General features: G+C 35.1%; 1 protein-coding gene and 1 pseudogene across 1 annotated transcript; one reads left to right on the forward strand and one right to left on the reverse strand.

Annotated features, from left to right (window-relative positions):
• LOC146954532 (protein SMAX1-LIKE 3-like) overlaps positions 1-21,880 on the reverse strand; it is an 80,520-nt pseudogene that overhangs the window by 33,723 nt on the left and 24,917 nt on the right.
• On the forward strand, positions 12,202-16,007 carry LOC146954533 (uncharacterized). Its single transcript, XM_085741416.1, has 8 exons — positions 12,202-12,507; positions 13,915-14,037; positions 14,134-14,179; positions 14,290-14,386; positions 14,916-15,036; positions 15,134-15,310; positions 15,416-15,487; positions 15,574-16,007. The coding sequence occupies exons 1-8, from the start codon at positions 12,202-12,204 to the stop codon at positions 15,769-15,771; spliced, it is 1,140 nt and encodes a 379-aa protein (XP_085597542.1). The 3' UTR covers positions 15,772-16,007.

Here is a 21,880-nt window from a genome sequence, read left to right on the forward strand (position 1 = left end):
TATCCCGCTTATGACTTGGAGTTGGCAGCTATAATTTTTGTTTTGAAGATATGGAGGCATCATCTTTATGGAACCCATTTTGAGTTGTTTAGTGACCATAAGAGTCTGAAATATTTATTTGATCAAAGGGATTTGAATATGAGGCAGAGGCGATGGATGGAATATCTTAAAGACTTCGACTTTGATCTGAAGTATCATCCAGGAAAGGCCAATGTTGTAGCAGATGCTTTAAGTCATAAGGCTTTAGCTCAAGCCGAAGTTATGATGCACGCTTGTAAGATGTATGAAACAGTTCGTGATCTTAACCTTGAAGTCACAGATGTTGGTGAAGGTATTTGCTTGCATAATTTGGAAGTCTCATGTGATTTGCGATCAAGAATCATACAAGCACAAAGTGATGATTTGGAACTTCAGAGACGAAGTGGTTACCCAGAATTTTCTATGGCTGCGGATGGAGCAATTTTGTTTGAAGGAAGAATATGTGTTCCAAATGACAAAGAGCTTAGAAGGCTGATCTTAGAAGAAGCTCACAAGAGTAGTTTCTCTATTCACCCTGGTTCCACCAAGATGTATCAAGATTTAAAGAAGGACTATTGGTGGCCCGGCATGAAAAAGGATATTGTTGATTTTGTGGCGCGGTGCATTGTATGTCAACAAGTTAAGATAGAACATCAAAGAGCAGCCGGTATGTTACAATCGTTAGAGATTCCTCAATGGAAATGGGAGCACATTACCTTGGATTTTGTAGGAGGTTTACCCCGTACTCAAAGAGGTCATGACTCAATTTGGGTAATTGTGGATAAGCTAACCAAATCAGCTTATTTCTTACCGGTAAAGTCTACTTACAAGACATCACAATATGCGGATTTGTTCATTTCCGAAATTGTCAAGCTACACGGTATTCCAGTGAGTATCGTATCAGATAGGGATCCAATTTTTACTTCACACTTTTGGAGAGCTTTTCATAGAGCTTTGGGAACTAAATTGAAATTAAGCATGTCCCATCATCCGCAGACCGATGGTCAATCAGAAAGGACTATCCAAACCTTAGAAGATATGTTACGTGCTTGTGTATTAGAAGATGGAGGAAATTGGAACCATCATCTACCATTGATAGAATTTTCCTACAACAATAGCTATCACTCAAATATCAGAATGGCACCTTATGAAGCTTTGTATGGTAGAAAGTGTAGAACCCCATTATGTTGGGCTGAGGTTGGAGATAAGAGAATCCTTGGACCAGAAATCATTCAAGAAACGACTTTGAAGATTAAGTCAATTCAAGAGAAGATGAAGATAGCTCAGAGTCGTCAGAAAAGCTATGCGGACGAGAGACGGAGACCTTTGGAGTTTTCTGAAGGCGATCATGTATTTCTAAGAGTTATGCCTAAGCTGGGTTTGAGAGGTGTTTTTAGAACCAAGAAATTGAGTCCTAGGTATGTGGGACCGTTTTTGATACTCAAGCGTATCGGACCAGTAGCATATCAGTTGGCTTTACCTCCAGCTATGTCGGGATTGCATGATGTATTCCATGTGTCGCGGCTAAAGAAATATGTTCCAGACCCCTTCCGGCCAGTTGATTTAGACTCTATAGAGTTAAGATCAGATTTGACGTTTCAGCCGGAACCAGATAGTATAGTAGACCGGGACGTCAAGTCTCTCAGGAACAAAGAGATCCCCATAGTGAATGTATTATGGAAAGGATCGCCTGATGTTGAAGCATCATGGGAACTTGAATCAGAGATGATGAGTCAGTATCCGCATTTATTTTCAGGTATGTTTCAAATTTCGAGGACGAAATTTTTTAAGGGGGGTAGGATGTAACATCCCACTTTTACGATACGATGATTTACCCGGTAACGTTAGATTGAGCGCGTTTAAGACCAGGGGTATTTTGGTAAATGTTAAGGGAAGGGTTATAAAAGGATTTTTGGCTCAAAATTTTCATAATTCTTATCATTTTCTCTCTCTAGGGTAAAGACTCAAAAATTTGCTCTCCCTTCTACCTAGAGAAATCGGTTCTCTCCTTCCCTCACTCTACTCAATCCTTGCTTCCATATTTCCTTAAGAGTTAGTCAAGTAAGAGTTGGTTAGAACCTTTGGTTTGGCAAGTGAAGAATGGAAACAAGCTTCTCTACTCCTCTATACTCATGACTCATCTTTAATCTTCTTCTAATCCTTCAAGAAGTTATGATTTAAGCAAGGCTAGGGTTTGGTGGTTGTTGGTGACAAGTTGGAAGCAAGTTTCACCAAATAACCATTTCCTTCAACTAGGGTTTTGATCTTAGGGTTTGCTGTCAAAGACTTGAGGTTGTGAGCATATTCTCAAGTTATTTTAAGGTGAGTTCTTAGTTAGTACCCAACCATGGGATTTGTTTTAGCTTGCAAGGAAAACTATATATTTTCTAGGGTTAATGTGTAGGAAAGTTACCCCTTCTATGCCATGCATCTTTATACTTGTGAATACTTGTTCAATAGTTGTTTTACAGGTTCTATATGACTTCTAGTACCATGGTATGCCTTGGGATGCTTTGTTTTGAGGTTTTTCGGTTCAAAATGTCATTTTTACATGTTCTGGACTGTCATAACTGGCCACGGCGAGCTAGAAGTCCAAACAGGGGGTCCTGCTCGCCCCCAACTTGCCTAGGCGAGTAACTACTCGCCTCCCACACAATTTTACTTGCCATGGCGAGCAGACAGTGGGGGAAACTCCTTGTTTTGCTCGTCATGGGTGGTTTGGGCGTTTCGCGGTCGATTTTCTTAGAGCAAATCTTGTAATAATAACCCCTCTAATCAAGACACCAAGGCATAGTCTTCAAAAATGTTTCTTGAATGTTAAACAAGTATTCATTATGCATAAATGAGCATGGCATACGAGAGTTTATAATATGAGTTGAAAGGGCATTATGTGATAGTTAAGGAGGGAAATGGAATTAGAGCCTCGACGTAGTTGTTGAGAACTAGGAGGTTGAACATGATTATATATGTATGTTATGGAGCGAAGAATATTTTCCACGCTCATGAACTAGTATGTTAATACCTCAAGGGATCGATCAAGGATCCGAGTTAAAGGGATTTAACTCATGTAGCTAACCTTTTATGTATGCATATGAGCAAGACTAAAACAAGATGTAGGTGTTCGTGTCTCTTGTTATCCACGCCAGGGGGATACGGGAGGTTCTCGACTCAAGGGGAATGGTTCAAGACGTAAGGGACCCGCACGACACCGAGGGAGTCCGATGTGCGTACATCGGTCATGATGGGAGTGTACTCAGGGTAACTCCACCCGGGACTCTCCGTAAAATGAATCAAGTTAATGTTTGATTGTTCCACGCTAACATAATGACTTAATGAACATATATTCATGCATGATTATGACATGATGGTAGATGTGAACAAGTTATGAAAGAATGCCAAGAACGATCTTAGGTTACCCTCTTCGTCCGGTATAGATTGTGCCATGATTGTTTCATGTATTAGGCCTAGATACATTTAGTGTAATTTAGCAAAGCGGTTATAAGAACCCTCGACCGCCATGGCACGTATAATGTTAGCAAGTCTAAAACAAGCTAGGAGAAGCCAAAGATTGGTCTAGCTTGCACGACCGTCTAAGGTATAAGACCACACACGTATAATCAACCGCCAGGTTGTAATATAGACACGTGATAACCATAGGTATTGTGACACCCTAAATCGCAAAATTATTATTATTATTATTTATTTAAAAATAGAGTTCAATCCGCAACGGATAGTGTCAAAATAAAACTTTCCAGTTAATATAAAAAAAAAATCCACAAGATTTACGATATCACATTGACTCATAACAAATATAATTCACATTTCACTTCTTTGAAAATTATAACATCGAACCCTGTGCTTTTGAAAATACTTTCTTTTACATCATAGAAAATAGTTTTCTTGTACAAAGCTAAATAAGTAAGAATATCCCTTTCCCAGTGTCACTATCAGAGCGGAGCTTTTCCCAAAATTAACAGACGACACAAGACAAGTCTTCATGGAAAGCATGTTCTTGACTCCAAGACTCAAAACCTATAAAACTACGGTTTCGCAACCGCAGGGCCAAGCCAGCAAATACAAACAACGAAGGGGTGAGTTTCGAGAACATGTAATAGCATAAAATAAATGAGACGAACACGTAAGCAATTAAGTCAAAGTCGTATCACATCACAACATAATATTCAGAACCTGGAAGAATATATTATATCAACTAAATCTACATTAGTAAAAAAAATATCATTAGATCATAAGAACCAAAATTGTTCACAAACAGCATGTAACAATTCAATTCCAAAATAGTCTAAACACATATAGTCACCAATAACCATCGTCATAAGAACATCAACAGATAATCACATTCATCATCTCACACAATTACACTTATTCACCAAATACAAATCGTCATCAATTTTTATGCATATGGACTCAGTCCTAAGACCTATATGAATGTGGTACCACACCTACTCATCGTTTTGCCAGAGTTATATTACTGGACTTTTCTCAACATGGTTGCCAGAGATATGTTACTGGACTTTTCTCAACATAGTTGCCAGAGATATGTTACTGGACTTTTCTCCCACATATGCAAGACTTATGCTCTAGATTCTATATGGACGCGAACAATTAAATTCCGCAAGTATTACACATATACACTTAATCACATAATCCACATATTAATGCAAGACTTCCCCTAAAATGCACGACTCTAAAGCAAGCACACAAATCATCAACAAACTCATCATCATCATAGATAACATCGTCATCATGAACATACATCGTCATTCACACCACAAATTTTAGTCAACATCATTATTCTCATCATCAAGCAATTTTAAGCATCATCATATACATCATCATTATAAATTATATATCGTACATCTCATCTTCCATACTATATTATAGACTACTTCAATAACAATATCCAAATGGTTTTCTATCCAAACAAATCTCGACCATGATAGGGACAACTCACAACGTTACTATCTAGTTTTATTTTTATTTATTTTATAACAAAAATACCTTTGATCAAGTCCTAATGCCTGGGTTAAACCACTTCCATTGAAATAAAAAGAAGAATATTGTCCATGTAGCTTCATGACCTAAGATTCATGTTGTTTTCTAGTCCTTCTAACACAGGCAGTGGGATATAAATCAATGATAATTGAGAAGGTGATGGTCAAGGTAATTTACTTGGTCTTATTGTATATAACACGGGCAACTTAACAGAAGGAACTAAACCCTACTTCAACAATTCTTTCCTCTTGGCATCATAGTTCCAAGTGCACTAGAAAAAGACAATGTATCGGTCTTGCAACACTACATCTAAAGTGCATCTATATCAAGATTATATTCCCTAAATCTCCAATTTTTGAAACTCTCTCATGTTCATAATCGAACTAGCTACGTATAAGATTTAACAACCCACATATTTTTAGGTTAAATACTCCATTCAAAACAATACACAAATTTCTCTCAAATCTAATCTTCCAACATCATCGTCATGCACTTTCATCGTTAATATATCATATTAAAATTCACATCATACAACAATATCATCAAAAAAATTAAACAACTTCCCGTCATAGAATAATTCACCAATCTAAATAATTGTGGCAAATCAAGCATGAACACATACACAAAATTTATCATTGACATCACATATCACATATCCACATAATTAAATCAAGCAACACCTTAATAATGTTTCTAAATCCTTTTTAACCTCACACTTTAAGTTTGCACATTAATTTTATTATTATCTCTCAAAGGGTTACAACCGTCGTGGTGAACCCCTAATGAACTTTGGGAAACACGACTTTCCCGTTCATCTCAGTTAATTTACACTCGTGATCTCGAACTCTTTTCTCTCACCCCATACCTGGTTTGACGATCTCATACGACGAAAGGAAAATTATTAGAATTTCAGCAACCACAGGAAATCAACTACGCGCAACGAACACTTTAAACGCTTCACCAACACGACTCAGAGAAGAGAATCCACAATAAAAGAGGGCATATAAAACCCTAAAACAAAACTCACGGGAATGACAAAGCGGAGAAATTTGGAACGAGAAGAAAATATTTGCTTGCTGCTAATTGTATTGAAACTCTTCAGCATAGGTCATTTGGATCATTAAGAGAAAAGAGGGAATTGGAGGGTGCACTAGGGCTGCTTATGTTGTGCGACGGTACAAGAGTGAAATAATTAGGTTTTCACACTAGCTGGCTTCTAAATATATACACATACGAAGGGTAAGCACAAGTTACGTCACCTCCGTTTCTTTTCGTTTTTTTTTAATTTATTTTTTTCTTTTCAATATAATACTTCACCAAAAATAATTGGTTATCATGTTTCAAAATATTACTACTACTAGGATACTTCTATATAACTATATGATAAAGCTGATTATTAATATTATATTTTTAGCATAAATACGTAGAATTTAGCACACAAAGCAAATACATATAGAAATAAAATTAATCACATAAACATTTATACATATACATGCATATATATATATATATATATAAATAGATATTAACTAAAATTTCGGGGTGTTACAATTCTCCCCTCCTAAAAGAATTTTCGTCTTCGAAAATTTGCGATAACCTCTAGCGCTAAGAGTGTCTATTTCCCACTTAATATCCTGAAAGATTCATATGTTCCTAGTTATTCTTCTATGTTTATATTGCCACAAAGCTTCAAGATCACTAGTGAAATAACGACTACACCCTAAAATTTGACCAAAGGATTCATTCACACTATGTGCAGTGTGTATAATTAACAAACAGGTACAAAAAAGATCTTCATCTCCTCATCACTTTTTAATTTCATTGATCAAGAGCCTACTCAATTCTATCGCCCCAACATTAATTATAATCCTTCTATTATTCTACAAATGTTTCCAAAATAGAGGGATGGAAGCAGGAAATGACTGAGATATAATCTTTCAAGTTTTGAATCCTAAGGTATATCTATACTACTAACCATTAAATTTATATCACAAAATAAAAATGAATAAAAAAAAAACAATGAGAAATCAAACCAGCTATTTTATTCTAACAACTAATTCACACAAGGTATTCCTACACAAACCTTAATAAAGAAAAACAAAATAAAATGATTATAGGGAAAATGGGGCTTCTATTAGAATATGATCACACGAACAAATATAATACAATTTTTTTTTATCACTCTACTCCCATATGTTTTTATTTTTAATAAACAATGACTAATATTTCTAAGTTAAACAAACTTAAAGGATCGTCTACCCAAGTGTTAGTGTTATTAAACTATTAGTCTATTCACTTTTTGTTTTGTACCCTTCTCGTTTTGTTTTTCTCTATTTTTTTTTTTTTTTGAGACTGGACTCATCTCAAAGATGCTCTAATTTGTCTTGTCATTGTTTCCAACTATCTAATAGAATTTATACCCTAACCTTGATTACCACCTTAACTTTGTAACTAGTTTCTACCTATGTCTCACCTTTAAAGGAATTCTTATCAGGTGCCAATTATAAGCCTAGCAGCTTAAACATAACAATTATGGACCCTAAAAAAAAAATCCAAACAAATAGGGTAGTTAAACAACCCTAGGTTCATAAAAGCACAGTCATTTTATGCAACTGCCAAAATACGTTTGGATTATCTACCTTTGGTTCCCACATCTATCTGAACCAATTTAAAGTTGATAAGTTTTACTAGTCAAACTTCAAACACATAAAAATGATAAAACACAATATCATATATATATATATATATATATATATATATATATATATATATATATATATATATATATAAATATATAAATCAAACCACCTAACACAACACGCCTTCAAAGTAGACTCACAAGAATTTCATAAAGCACACAACAAAGCACATACACACAACACTCAATAATAGTGTACAAAGAACTACACACTTAGTAAGACACACAAAAGAAAAATACTCAAATGTCCAACACATGACCGACACATAACACACTGTCGGATTGGACCGACCTGCTTTGATACCACTAATGTGACACCCTAAATCGCAAAATTATTATTATTATTATTTATTTAAAAATAGAGTTCAATCCGCAACGGATAGTGTCAAAATAAAACTTTCCAGTTAATATAAAAAAAAATCCACAAGATTTACGATATCACATTGACTCATAACAAATATAATTCACATTTCACTTCTTTGAAAATTATAACATCGAACCCTGTGCTTTTGAAAATACTTTCTTTTACATCATAGAAAATAGTTTTCTTGTACAAAGCTAAATAAGTAAGAATATCCCTTTCCCAGTGTCACTATCAGAGCGGAGCTTTTCCCAAAATTAACAGACGACACAAGACAAGTCTTCATGGAAAGCATGTTCTTGACTCCAAGACTCAAAACCTATAAAACTACGGTTTCGCAACCGCAGGGCCAAGCCAGCAAATACAAACAACGAAGGGGTGAGTTTCGAGAACATGTAATAGCATAAAATAAATGAGACGAACACGTAAGCAATTAAGTCAAAGTCGTATCACATCACAACATAATATTCAGAACCTGGAAGAATATATTATATCAACTAAATCTACATTAGTAAAAAAAATATCATTAGATCATAAGAACCAAAATTGTTCACAAACAGCATGTAACAATTCAATTCCAAAATAGTCTAAACACATATAGTCACCAATAACCATCGTCATAAGAACATCAACAGATAATCACATTCATCATCTCACACAATTACACTTATTCACCAAATACAAATCGTCATCAATTTTTATGCATATGGACTCAGTCCTAAGACCTATATGAATGTGGTACCACACCTACTCATCGTTTTGCCAGAGTTATATTACTGGACTTTTCTCAACATGGTTGCCAGAGATATGTTACTGGACTTTTCTCAACATAGTTGCCAGAGATATGTTACTGGACTTTTCTCCCACATATGCAAGACTTATGCTCTAGATTCTATATGGACGCGAACAATTAAATTCCGCAAGTATTACACATATACACTTAATCACATAATCCACATATTAATGCAAGACTTCCCCTAAAATGCACGACTCTAAAGCAAGCACACAAATCATCAACAAACTCATCATCATCATAGATAACATCGTCATCATGAACATACATCGTCATTCACACCACAAATTTTAGTCAACATCATTATTCTCATCATCAAGCAATTTTAAGCATCATCATATACATCATCATTATAAATTATATATCGTACATCTCATCTTCCATACTATATTATAGACTACTTCAATAACAATATCCAAATGGTTTTCTATCCAAACAAATCTCGACCATGATAGGGACAACTCACAACGTTACTATCTAGTTTTATTTTTATTTATTTTATAACAAAAATACCTTTGATCAAGTCCTAATGCCTGGGTTAAACCACTTCCATTGAAATAAAAAGAAGAATATTGTCCATGTAGCTTCATGACCTAAGATTCATGTTGTTTTCTAGTCCTTCTAACACAGGCAGTGGGATATAAATCAATGATAATTGAGAAGGTGATGGTCAAGGTAATTTACTTGGTCTTATTGTATATAACACAGGCAACTTAACAGAAGGAACTAAACCCTACTTCAACAATTCTTTCCTCTTGGCATCATAGTTCCAAGTGCACTAGAAAAAGACAATGTATCGGTCTTGCAACACTACATCTAAAGTGCATCTATATCAAGATTATATTCCCTAAATCTCCAATTTTTGAAACTCTCTCATGTTCATAATCGAACTAGCTACGTATAAGATTTAACAACCCACATATTTTTAGGTTAAATACTCCATTCAAAACAATACACAAATTTCTCTCAAATCTAATCTTCCAACATCATCGTCATGCACTTTCATCGTTAATATATCATATTAAAATTCACATCATACAACAATATCATCAAAAAAATTAAACAACTTCCCGTCATAGAATAATTCACCAATCTAAATAATTGTGGCAAATCAAGCATGAACACATACACAAAATTTATCATTGACATCACATATCACATATCCACATAATTAAATCAAGCAACACCTTAATAATGTTTCTAAATCCTTTTTAACCTCACACTTTAAGTTTGCACATTAATTTTATTATTATCTCTCAAAGGGTTACAACCGTCGTGGTGAACCCCTAATGAACTTTGGGAAACACGACTTTCCCGTTCATCTCAGTTAATTTACACTCGTGATCTCGAACTCTTTTCTCTCACCCCATACCTGGTTTGACGATCTCATACGACGAAAGGAAAATTATTAGAATTTCAGCAACCACAGGAAATCAACTACGCGCAACGAACACTTTAAACGCTTCACCAACACGACTCAGAGAAGAGAATCCACAATAAAAGAGGGCATATAAAACCCTAAAACAAAACTCACGGGAATGACAAAGCGGAGAAATTTGGAACGAGAAGAAAATATTTGCTTGCTGCTAATTGTATTGAAACTCTTCAGCATAGGTCATTTGGATCATTAAGAGAAAAGAGGGAATTGGAGGGTGCACTAGGGCTGCTTATGTTGTGCGACGGTACAAGAGTGAAATAATTAGGTTTTCACACTAGCTGGCTTCTAAATATATACACATACGAAGGGTAAGCACAAGTTACGTCACCTCCGTTTCTTTTCGTTTTTTTTTAATTTATTTTTTTCTTTTCAATATAATACTTCACCAAAAATAATTGGTTATCATGTTTCAAAATATTACTACTACTAGGATACTTCTATATAACTATATGATAAAGCTGATTATTAATATTATATTTTTAGCATAAATACGTAGAATTTAGCACACAAAGCAAATACATATAGAAATAAAATTAATCACATAAACATTTATACATATACATGCATATATATATATAAATAGATATTAACTAAAATTTCGGGGTGTTACAGGTATCCCCAAGTTATCACTAGCCTAGGGCTAGAAAGAACTCACTGAGGCATTATGTCTCACCCAACTCCTTATTTGTTCAGGTTCGCAGGTTGTTCAAGGGAAAGGTAAAGAAAAGGTCTTGGATTGATCGTGACGTCATGGATTTGCTTTGATGTAGATTAGAGAAGCCTATGTTATATTATGAGACGTGTTATTATAACTTTGTATATATACTCTGTGTGCCAAACTTTTGGATGTAATAATGTAACATGAAAACTTCAGAATGTTGTTGTACCTAAACCTTCGACTTGATGTTGTTTCCATTTGTATAATTAATGCATCCAATATCAATTTTAACGCTTATTTCAATATTCTAGACACTTTCAAATTTAGGCGTTACAATTTGGTATCAGAGCAGGTCGTTCTAGATCGTGCCTTGCGTCATTAATAATACAAACCAAGTAGTCATTCTTTTGTGTTTAGGATATTTGTCCTCATTGTTATATTGGGTTGAAATTGATCACTTTGACTTAAATATGATAGTTAGAGCGAAAATGTCTGGAGCACGAAGGGGACGAGGCCGGCCAAGAGCTAATCAGAATGAGGAGGAGAATGTTAACCCTGATGCTCATATGTGGGAGCAGTTGATGCAACAAAACCAACAGTTGTTGCATATGAGGTAGCAGCAGATGCAGCAGAACGCTCAGACTCAACAGCAGTGGGCTGCAACTATGCAGCAAGGTCCAGGTGTCTATCATTAGCCCCCTCCACCAAGGGTGTAAGTACTACAATGAGCAAGGGTAGAGTGTATTCCCTTGATGGAAAGATGGCGCAGGCTAATGAGGACTTGATCGGTGATACGTGTTATCTTGGTCAACATCCTATTAAAGTTTTATTTGATTGTGGTGCATCATGTTCTTTTATTTCTTTTCAATGTGTCGAAGCACTTCAATTGTCTGTCTCCTTGTTGAATCCCCCTATGATGGTAACTGCGGCTACCGATGGAGGAATCGTAGCATATCATGTTTGTGAAAATTGTCCTATTACCGTGTCTAGTAAGATGTATTATATAGATTTGGTGTGTCTGTCGATGAAGCAATTAGATGTGATATTAGGCATGGATTGGTTGTCAGCAAACCATGTATATATAGGATGTGCAGAGAAAACTATTTACATGCCTACTAGTAACACGGAAGAAGGAGTAGCTTTGTCATAACTGATTAAGCACACGTATCAGATGGTTCAGTTTATTTGTGCACAAGATAAAGGTTTTTATGTAATTCTCACTATGACTCCAGAATCAGACTTAAGCCCCAGTGATATTCCTATAGTTAGTGAGTATTTGGATGTTTTTCCAGCTGACATCACTAGCTTGCCACCGGAAAGAGAAATTGAGTTTTCCATTGATTTGATTCCGGGAGCTGAACCAGTGTCGGTAGCGCCTTATAGAATGTCTCCCTCGAAACTCAAAGAACTGAAGGCACAATTGGAAGAGCTAATCCACAAGCATTTCATTAGACCCAGTGTGTCTCCATGGGGTGCACCGGTCTTGCTGGTCAAGAAGAAAGACGGCAGCAGGAGAAGCCTAAGACGGGTCTAGCTTGCACGACCGTCTAGGGTATAAGACCACACAGGTATAATCAACCGCCAGGTTGTAATATAGACTCGTGATAACCATAGGTATCCCCGAAGTTATCACTAGCCTAGGGCTAGAAAGAACTCACTGAGGCATTATGTCTCACCCAACTCCTTATTTGTTCAGGTTCGCAGGTTGTGCAAGGGAAAGGTAAAGAAAAGGTCTTGGATTGATCGTGACGTCATGGATTTGCTTTGATGTAGATTAGAGAAGCCTATGTTATATTATGAGACGTGTTGTTATAACTTTGTATATATACTCTGTTTGCCAAACTTTTGGATGTAATAATGTAACATGAAACCTTCGGAATGTTGTTGTACCTAAACCTTCGACTTGATGTTGTTTCCGTTTGTATAATTAATGCATCCAATATCAATTTTAACACTTATTTGAATATTCTAAACACTTTCAAATTTAGGCGTTACATATCTATAGCCCTATTTTTCCGAAACAACTATTTCATATTTATCTCTTCTGTTTTCCGAAACAACTATTTCATATTTATCTATAGCCCTATTTTTCCGAAACAACTATTTCATATTTATCTCTTCTGTTTTCCGAAACAACTATTTCATATTTATCTCTACTTCCGAAACAAATTGGCCCTATTATCTCTTCTGTTTTATGCAAAAACTCTTTCATATTAATTTGTGTCATGTGTTTCATCTTTATTAATGTGTCAATCTTTAGTTAACAGAATGTCATATTTTTCCATGCTTATCAGTATGTCAATCTTTAGTAAACAAAATCGTCTATTTTTTATGCAGAGAAGTCGACACAATGTGCAGAACAAATTATGCTATTTCCTAAAAATAGCGAGTATTTCAATCTTTCATGCTTATCAAGATGCCAATCCTTAGTAAACACAGTATGTCAATATTAATTTCAGGTTGATTCATATTAATCCGTATCCTAAAATGTTGGCCATTTCCTAATTTTGTTCCACTATTTTGTGCTTAACGTGATAAGTAATACTCTTTATTGCTCAACCATCATATCCTACTCACACGTATTGCACCTTTTTCTATAAATACATCATAACCTATTAGCCAGACCTTCTCAATCTAAGCAAGCATTCTCTTTCTTGGAAAGGAAAAAACCGGCCAATGATGTCTGCCAAATACACTTCAATCTCAGCTTTTTCTGGAGGAAGAAAGAACCTCAAAATGTGTGTGCGAGTTGCTCACATTTGGTTGATTCGAGAGAAGTAGGTCCCCACTAGCATCATTTTCATGAACATGTTACTGGTCGATGAAAAGGTTTTTACATGTTTGCACTCTTAGCTTTAAAATTAAACTAATGTCATCGTTGTTTTATAGTTTTGTAATTTAACCAGATGTTTACTGATGTTGCTGTCGTCAATAGGGTGGACGTACTCACGCCACAGCTAGAAAAGATTTGGTGGCAAGATTCAGGTCCATGGTTGAAGAAGGAGGTACATATCAGCTTGAAAATGCAATTGTAGGTTTTAATGAAGGTCCTTATAAGGTAACTTCACACAAACATAAGCTTAGTATGATGCACAATTCAACGTTTACCAAAGTACACTCGCCTGCTATCCCTATGAACGTTTTTGATTTCAAGCCATTCAATGAAATTCTCTCTTCAACTGTCGAGGAAGTGTCTACAGGTAAGACTTCAATTCTGAATGTGCGTTGTACATTATTACTACCTATAAGCATTCCTTTAGGAATTTCATACATTTGTTATTTGTTTTTGCTTTTGTATACGTAATTTCAGATGTTATTGGTCATGTAATTGTAAGAGGTGATATAAGGGAAACTGAAAAGGATGGAAGGAAAAGCAGGGTTATTGATCTCACTTTAGAGGATCTTGAGTAAGCTTTGTCTGTTTCTTTGTAGCTGGTTCATGTAATATAATTTTAATATACCTTATGTTCCTGAATTGATATTTTGGTAATATTTTATTAAAGAAACAACCACTTGCATTGCTCTCTTTGGGGAGAACATGCTGACAAAATTGTGACCTTTTTTAGCAACCATGACAACAACATACCTTTTTTAGCAACCATGAGGTGGCTATCTGTTTAATGAAATTTTTAGATGTATTTTTGGATTCATTTTTGTTATTTTTGTTCAATATTTTTATGCAAAAGGCTAGGAAATATTTATAGATCTGTCAAGGTTCAGTGCTTGCCACTATATCTGAGATCGAAACTGGGGTTGATTGGTACTTTTGATCATGCACCCAGTGTACTTCATTGGCCACCGTGACAACGGAGTGCTCCGTTGTCGCAAGTGTAAAACTTGCAAGGGTGCAGTCCCAAGGTAAACAAAGTTTATCCGAATATAATTTTTGTTTTTATCATGCATGGAATTGTATTGATATAGTTGATTATTTGATAGGTTCAAGCTGCATGTCATCGTGATGGACGACACAGGGTCCACTACTTTTGTTCTTTTTGATCGCCAGATGACCCAGTTTATTGGGTGTAATGTGCAAGACTTGATCAAGGAACATGATGAGGTAGTCGTGTATTATATAATTGTATAAATGTGTGGTCTATATATGAGGTATATCTACCGACAAAAATTTGTACTAACATTTTATTATTTTTGAGCAGGGAGCAGTATGCAATGATTATCCTGCTGATTTTAATGTGCTGATTGACAAGCAAATTCTTTTCAAGGTTGAGGTTGGTGAAGGAAATGTCGTAAAGAAGTATCGGAATTATGTCGTAAAGAAGGCATCTGATGATGTTGGTGTCATTGAGCAGTTTATGTTTAAGTATAATTTGAAGGTAAAACATAACTGATATTACGGATTTATAATTGTTATAGAATAATGCGCATAAAGGAAGAATCGTGTTGCTAATTGCTTCCCTTTATTGATGTATACGTGATAGGAACCCGACGATGGATCTGTTGTTGAGCTTAGTGTGGATGGTGCTGCGCCAAACAATTCAAATGTTCAGATGGTAATTATTACATTAATCTTTCATGAGTCCGTAAAGGTTTAATTCGTAACACAATTGATCAAATTGTTTGTCGCCAATGTCTGCAGGATGTACCAGAGGCTGGGGACTCATGCAGCAATACATGTGTGATTGACACACCAACCACCAAAACAGGTGCTAAGAGGTCCTCTAATAGCATTGACTCTGTGGCTGTTGATGATGATGAAGCTGGCCAGATGTCGTTCACAAAACCTACCAGAGTTGTTCGTGTCAAAATTGAGCACAAGGACGACAAAGATGTTTAGCTTGCTCGAATGCTGGAGCCGTTTGCTTTGTTATCGAATTCCTTCAATCTGCATAAATCATAAATTAAATAATCTGTGTTTTTTTCCTTTTGTTTTTTACAGTTTGGTTTTTAATTTTCTTCAAGTTGTTGTGTCGGATATATTTACTTAGGTAAGGAATCTTTTTCCAGTCCACCTAAATAAATTTATTCATTGGCATAAGTATTATTTCAAAAATTTATTATCATTGTCTTTTATTAGCGCTTCGACCTCTAAATGTACGAGATTTATTTTTAGATCTACTTCCGGAAGGTGTTAATATTTTTCTGAATGTTAGATAGTCATTCACCAAGTTGGTATGCTTGATGAAGAAAACTCAATACTGATTTGGCTTGAGTAACTAGATCCCGCGCATTCACAGGTTAAATTAAAAGTACAGATTGACAAAACCAAGTTAGTATGCTTGCCTTTGCTTAGTATGTGTTTAAGCGAAGGAACATTTTATAATGTTTTAAACAAGTATGTAAAAAATCATTAAAAAATTTAAAATTTTAAGCATAATTAAACAAATTTTAATTTAATAGGGACTAAAACTACGTGCTGAATTTTTTTATATGAACCAAAATCTATCAAAAAAATTTATGAGGACTAAAAATGAAATTTGATATATTTATAGGGACTAAAAACTTAATTAATACTTCGTTTTATTATGTATCAAATTACTCCGGCCTGTGAGACCCGTGCGATGCACGGGTCGGCGTTCTAGTTAAAACGATAAATCTAATGTTTTTTTAGCGGGACTATTTTCTGATATCACGTATATTATAGGGGCTATTTCATCAAACAAAAAATAAAATATTATATATAATATAATAATAAAGTATAATAAAAACAAATTAATACTTTATAAATAATATATAAAAATTTATTAAAGCGTGAAGCGCACTCCAACCTTGCTGTTAGGGGTGCTAATGAGCAAGGTGGGTTGAGTAAGACCTACGATCTAGCCTATCCTAGGTCCAAGCCAGACCAGGTTAGTTTTTTCTATTAAAATATATAAGAGTATGGCTTGTTTAGAACCCTTTATAGCTAAAAAAAATCAGTATCAAGCCAAAAATATATTAGGCCCACTAGGCTGCCTATTTAAGTTAATATGAATAACATTTTTTTTAATATTATTTAATAAGAGTTTACTTTTGGTTAAACTATATTTTTGTTAAATTTTTGGTAATGTAAGTTTATTACTCTATATTAATTTTTGGTAATGAGAAAATTAAGAAAACTTTCTCGCTAATTGCTCTCTAAACCCTAACAGTCACCACCATTCCCTACCAAATCCAAACTTTCCCTTCATCGTGTAGTCTCTGTAGACGGTGGTGCGATGAGATCTACTCTCCACACCATCATTGTAGCCTTATCCCTCCCGACGGTCCAAGCTTCTTCACGTTTTCCCAACCTTTCGTCGTCCTCTGTTTTGTCATTATTTTAAGGTCTGCAAAGGGTCGAGAAGTTGTGTTGCATCCTGATTTCTCTGGATGGTTGGTGGTGTTATTGTTTTTTCAGTTTATGGTGTTTATTTACTTCGTTCTGGTTTCCGGTCATGCCTCCTTTGAGCTGTAAAGAAGGGCTACTTTAGTATGGGTGGCACTGCCTCCATACCATGGTTCTGAAACGTGTTTCTCTCACGTTTGTTACTTCTTGGAGAAGATGTGGTTCTTGGAGAATTGGGTGGTTAAGGTATGTGTGGTTGTTCTCGCACTACCCTGTGGCTCGTTGTTTGTTGTATATCAACCGGATTTGTTTATTGCATATCCGACAGTGTGGTTTGTCCATTATTTGAAGGCGTTGATTCGATGACTGGTTTGGTGGGATAGAAATGGCCACAAAGCATACTGTGTTACGGCATAGTGAGTTGTAGATGTGGGATTTGTACGTGTGTTGGCGTTTGAATCCTTCGTCTTGATGAAATTCGGACCAGGGGCTAGAAATAGCCGTAAAATTGCATCTAAGTTCGATTGATTCTGGTTCTCTTGAAAACTTTGTCAAAACAAATGTTGTAGTGTTGGTTGGTGTTCTCGTTCCTAAATTATCTGATCATTGTCCAAACCTGTTGAGATCTACAAATTTTGAAGTTTTAGGTTCGCCACTAAGAGACACCAATCCTTTTCTATTTGACATGGACTGTTTGGGATTCAAAAGAGTCATTACTGCGTGCAATTCATGTAGTTGCAAGGAGTTGGATGGTATTGTGATCCATTCTTGTATTGATAGTCGGTTCATGCGTCCAAATATAGACCCGATTGGATAGCAATTACGGTTTTATCCACTGTGTTGTTTGGTTGTATTATTGTTAATGTTGATTAACTTGGGTCTACTGGGTTAGGTTTTATGTCTCTTATATATATTTTTTTCTTTTTTTAAATAATATATATGAAAAGTTGACATTGGATTAGAGTGATGTGCCAAATCAGTTGGGACGTCCTTTTATCTTGCCATTTTGCTCTTGATTTAGAAGAAAAAAATCACATATTTAAATATGTTATATAAATGATTTAGAAGAAAAAAAAAATCACATATTTAAATATGTTATATAAATTTTAGTTCAAATATGAAATCATATAGACTAAAGTTATTAAAATGTGATGTTAATTTTCTCTTTTAAGTAAAAAAGTCATGTTGAATATTTTTTTGTTTTTTGACAAAATGTCATGTTTTTTTTTTTTTTTTTGAGAGAATGACAAAATGTCATGTTGAATATTAAAAGTTTAATCGCATTGCATAGGGTATCAATCCTTAACCCTACTTAGAATAAAAAGTGTGAACCCTAGATAACAGATAACTCTTACGACTTTCAATCAAGTCAAACAAAGGCGAAGGTATTAATCCCCAAAGGTCTGTATATTCTCTCGTTTCTTACTTTTCTAAATTGTAATCCAAACGTTGCTTTCCTAGTTTTGCTTATCATCAATTGCATGTTCCATTATATCCATTTGATTTTTGTGATTCTCTTCAATTAGTAGAACTTTCTCCATTTGAATAATAATCATAATGTTAAATTATTTTGCAGTTGAGACAATGGTTCCACCGATACCCAAAAGAGGAAGAAGAAATAATAATGAAGATATGATTAGTGAATTATCTGATTGCATTATCATTCAAATTTTATCTTATTTGGATACCAGAATTGCTGTTCAAACTTGCATTTTATCAAAGAGATGGAAAGATATCTGGAAACGAATTCCATCTCTTACATTCACTTCAACTGAATTTTCACCTTCAGATAAGCAATCCATATTCCTTTCTAGGTTTTCCGATCTTCACGATGATTCAATTGCACTACACACTCTTGATTTGAACCTTGTTACTAGTAGTAATGAGGACTTCCAGTCAATCCTGTCATCTATGTCTTCGTTTCAGACACTAACGTCACTTAATCTTGCTGTTAATATACACCCTCGGGTTTTTCGCAAAGCATTTTTTCCTGACTATCTGAAATTTCCGGCATTGGTTAATTTGGAACTAACTAATTTGATGTTTAGAGATAGTGAAAATGTCGGTTATGTTGAGCCTTTTTCGGTCTTCCAAAATTTGAATAGTTTGATCCTCCGTGATTGTGCTGCAAAGAATGATGCAAAGATCCTTATATCAAGTTTGTCGCTTATCAATTTAACTATCAAGAATAATCTTCACGGATTTCTCTACATTAAACTATCTGCTCCATGTCTTTCTTCCATTACTTTAACCGGTACTCCTGTTGTGATACGATGCATAGTCACAGAATTCGCTTGTTTACCTGAGAACCGCGAACCCGGTTCGGCGAACCGGTTCGCGGTACTGTTACGACCCGGTTCGCCAGTAATTCTCCTATAATTCGATAACTGTAGAGTACCCAACGTACCAAACAAAAATCAAATCATTTGACAATAAAAACTTTAAACTAATTTAATATAATATTGGCATTGGGAAGAGACATCACTTTAATAAAGGTGATATCCATTGGCCCCACCAGCATATGCTAATAATACTAGTACAAGACGTAGGCTTGGCTGGAATGAGACATAAGCTTTGTATATTTATAAGCACCTTTTCTTATGATTGTGTAGTAAATAACCGATGTGGGACTTATTTGTAAACCTGTTTCCATCATGTTTCTAAACCAGCTTCCATCAGCCTTTAGATTCAAATTTTAATTGAATATTTTTTTCCAAAACTAGTGCACCAATATTATATTTGAGCGTACCACGAACCCATAGCGTACCGACTCTGTATACCCCCTCACGTACCGAATTCTTTGAGACTGACGAACCGCGTACCCGAACCCGTACCACGTACCGAAGCGAATTGCGAACCATGTGACTATGATACGATGCGAGAGGAGTCTTGCTTTTGCTAAAGAACTAAATTTTGATACAAATACATCGCATCGCTCATCATGGACTCTATTAAACTTGCTTCAACAATTTCCTAATATAGAATCATTGGCAGTCTCAGCATGTGCTCTTAAGGTACTTCAACTTTTCAAGATTTTCAATTGACTTGCATTTATCTTTCTCACCCCATATTGTTTAGGTTGTCTCCCTTGATCCTGATTGGTTGAAGCATAAGTTACTTTACTTGCATCACTTAAAGAAACTCAAAGTGAAAATGGAACCATCTATCACCCTTCCTAATGGAATAGTTGACTTCTTGCTTCATAACTCGCCGTCCGCAGAAGTTGACATGATAGATGCGGGCCTTCACTGAAACTTATGCATGTGCCAGGTAGTTATTTAAAAGATTCGTAGTCTTTGTTCTTGTTGAAAAGTTCATCCCAACTAATTATTATTATTATTATGTTTAGTTTGATCATGTGATTTGCCTAGGTGATAAGTCGTCCGTGACAGTTTACGAAGATTAAGGGAATTACCTAAGATGTATTTTGAGCCCGTTTGGATTGACTTATTTTTGAGCATATGCAAATAAACAAGCTATTATGTATTATTCATAAGCTTGTCAAGGTAGGTTATGAGAAAACTTATGAATCAACATAAAAGTTTATTTATTGGCTTAAGTTTATTTTCGTAAGCTCAAAACTAAGTCAATCCAAACGGGCTCTGTGTTTCTTCACGCCTAGGCCAATAATTTGTCTATTTGCTTGAGATATTTTCCTCTTCATATTTTTTTCTACTGAATTAACGAAAGAAATTCTTACGTTCACTTCTCTCTATGGTCTTCCTTTTCTTAGATTTTCATAGTTCTGTTTTGGGCACTCAAAGATGTTTTCCCAGTATTGTAAAGTCTATAAAAGACTTGTTAGCTGAGTGATGGCTTAACAATTCTTTGATGATTAGCTTTTACCATTTCAAAGCCTGATATGGTCCACCCATAGTCCAAATTTGAAAAAACTCCGTTTAAGTGTTTATGTGTTATCGATGTATCTTGAATGACAGTTACGACGTGCTGCAGGTGTTGAAATATGCAGAAGAGTGACTCTATTGGTGTTGGGCCTGCCTGTAGTTGCAACACTGTAGGAGCTAAACGAAGAAAGGATTTAGCAGTTGATTAGCGACTAGTTGGAGTTATTGATTTGCCCGGCTATGTTAGTTCTTTTCATTTTAAGTAGATTTAGTTTGGTCTAATCAATTTTTAGTACTTAAATCAATGGAGTGTGGTATGCATGTTCTTTTTTCCTTTCTACCTTTTTAAACTTTACAAGTTACAAATTTAGTTTATACTGTGACCATAGTCTGCATTTTTAATACATATAAAATTCAATCATAATAAGAAGGTTGTAAAATGCACATAAAGCTGTATTTTATCTTATAAAGCTGTAAAATGCACCAAGTGTTTCCATGAGCAACAATAAGAAAAAGTGTACAATATTTAAAGAAAAAATATAAGCATGACCTAAACTTAACCTATTTGTTCTTTTTTCTTTTTTCATGTCACAGTTCTTGCGTTCTAAAGTTAATTTGTTTATCATTTAATTCTAGGATCCCTAAATCTCCGGGTAAATGCACATTTTGTGCATCAACTTCCATGGCTATGTTGAGATCGAAAGAGAAGCTTAATGTTTTCTCCTCCGACTTATCAACATCGTCTTTCCCTATGTTTTCAGAATATGCAGAAGTTTTTTTAGAACTGAAAATTA

Source organism: Medicago sativa, chromosome 1 (assembly GCF_051527215.1).
Source record: "Medicago sativa cultivar Bolivia chromosome 1, Bolivia_mono, whole genome shotgun sequence".
Taxonomy (NCBI): Eukaryota; Viridiplantae; Streptophyta; class Magnoliopsida; order Fabales; family Fabaceae; genus Medicago; species Medicago sativa.

Coding starts and splice junctions, on each gene's coding strand:
- LOC146954533 (XM_085741416.1), top strand. CDS start 12,202: ATGACTCCAGAATCAGACTTAAGCCCCAGTGATATTCCTATAGTTAGT. Junction 15,037..15,133: donor TGATCAAGGAACATGATGAG/GTAGTCGTGTAT, acceptor ATTTTTGAGCAG/GGAGCAGTATGCAATGATTA. Junction 15,311..15,415: donor TGTTTAAGTATAATTTGAAG/GTAAAACATAAC, acceptor TATACGTGATAG/GAACCCGACGATGGATCTGT.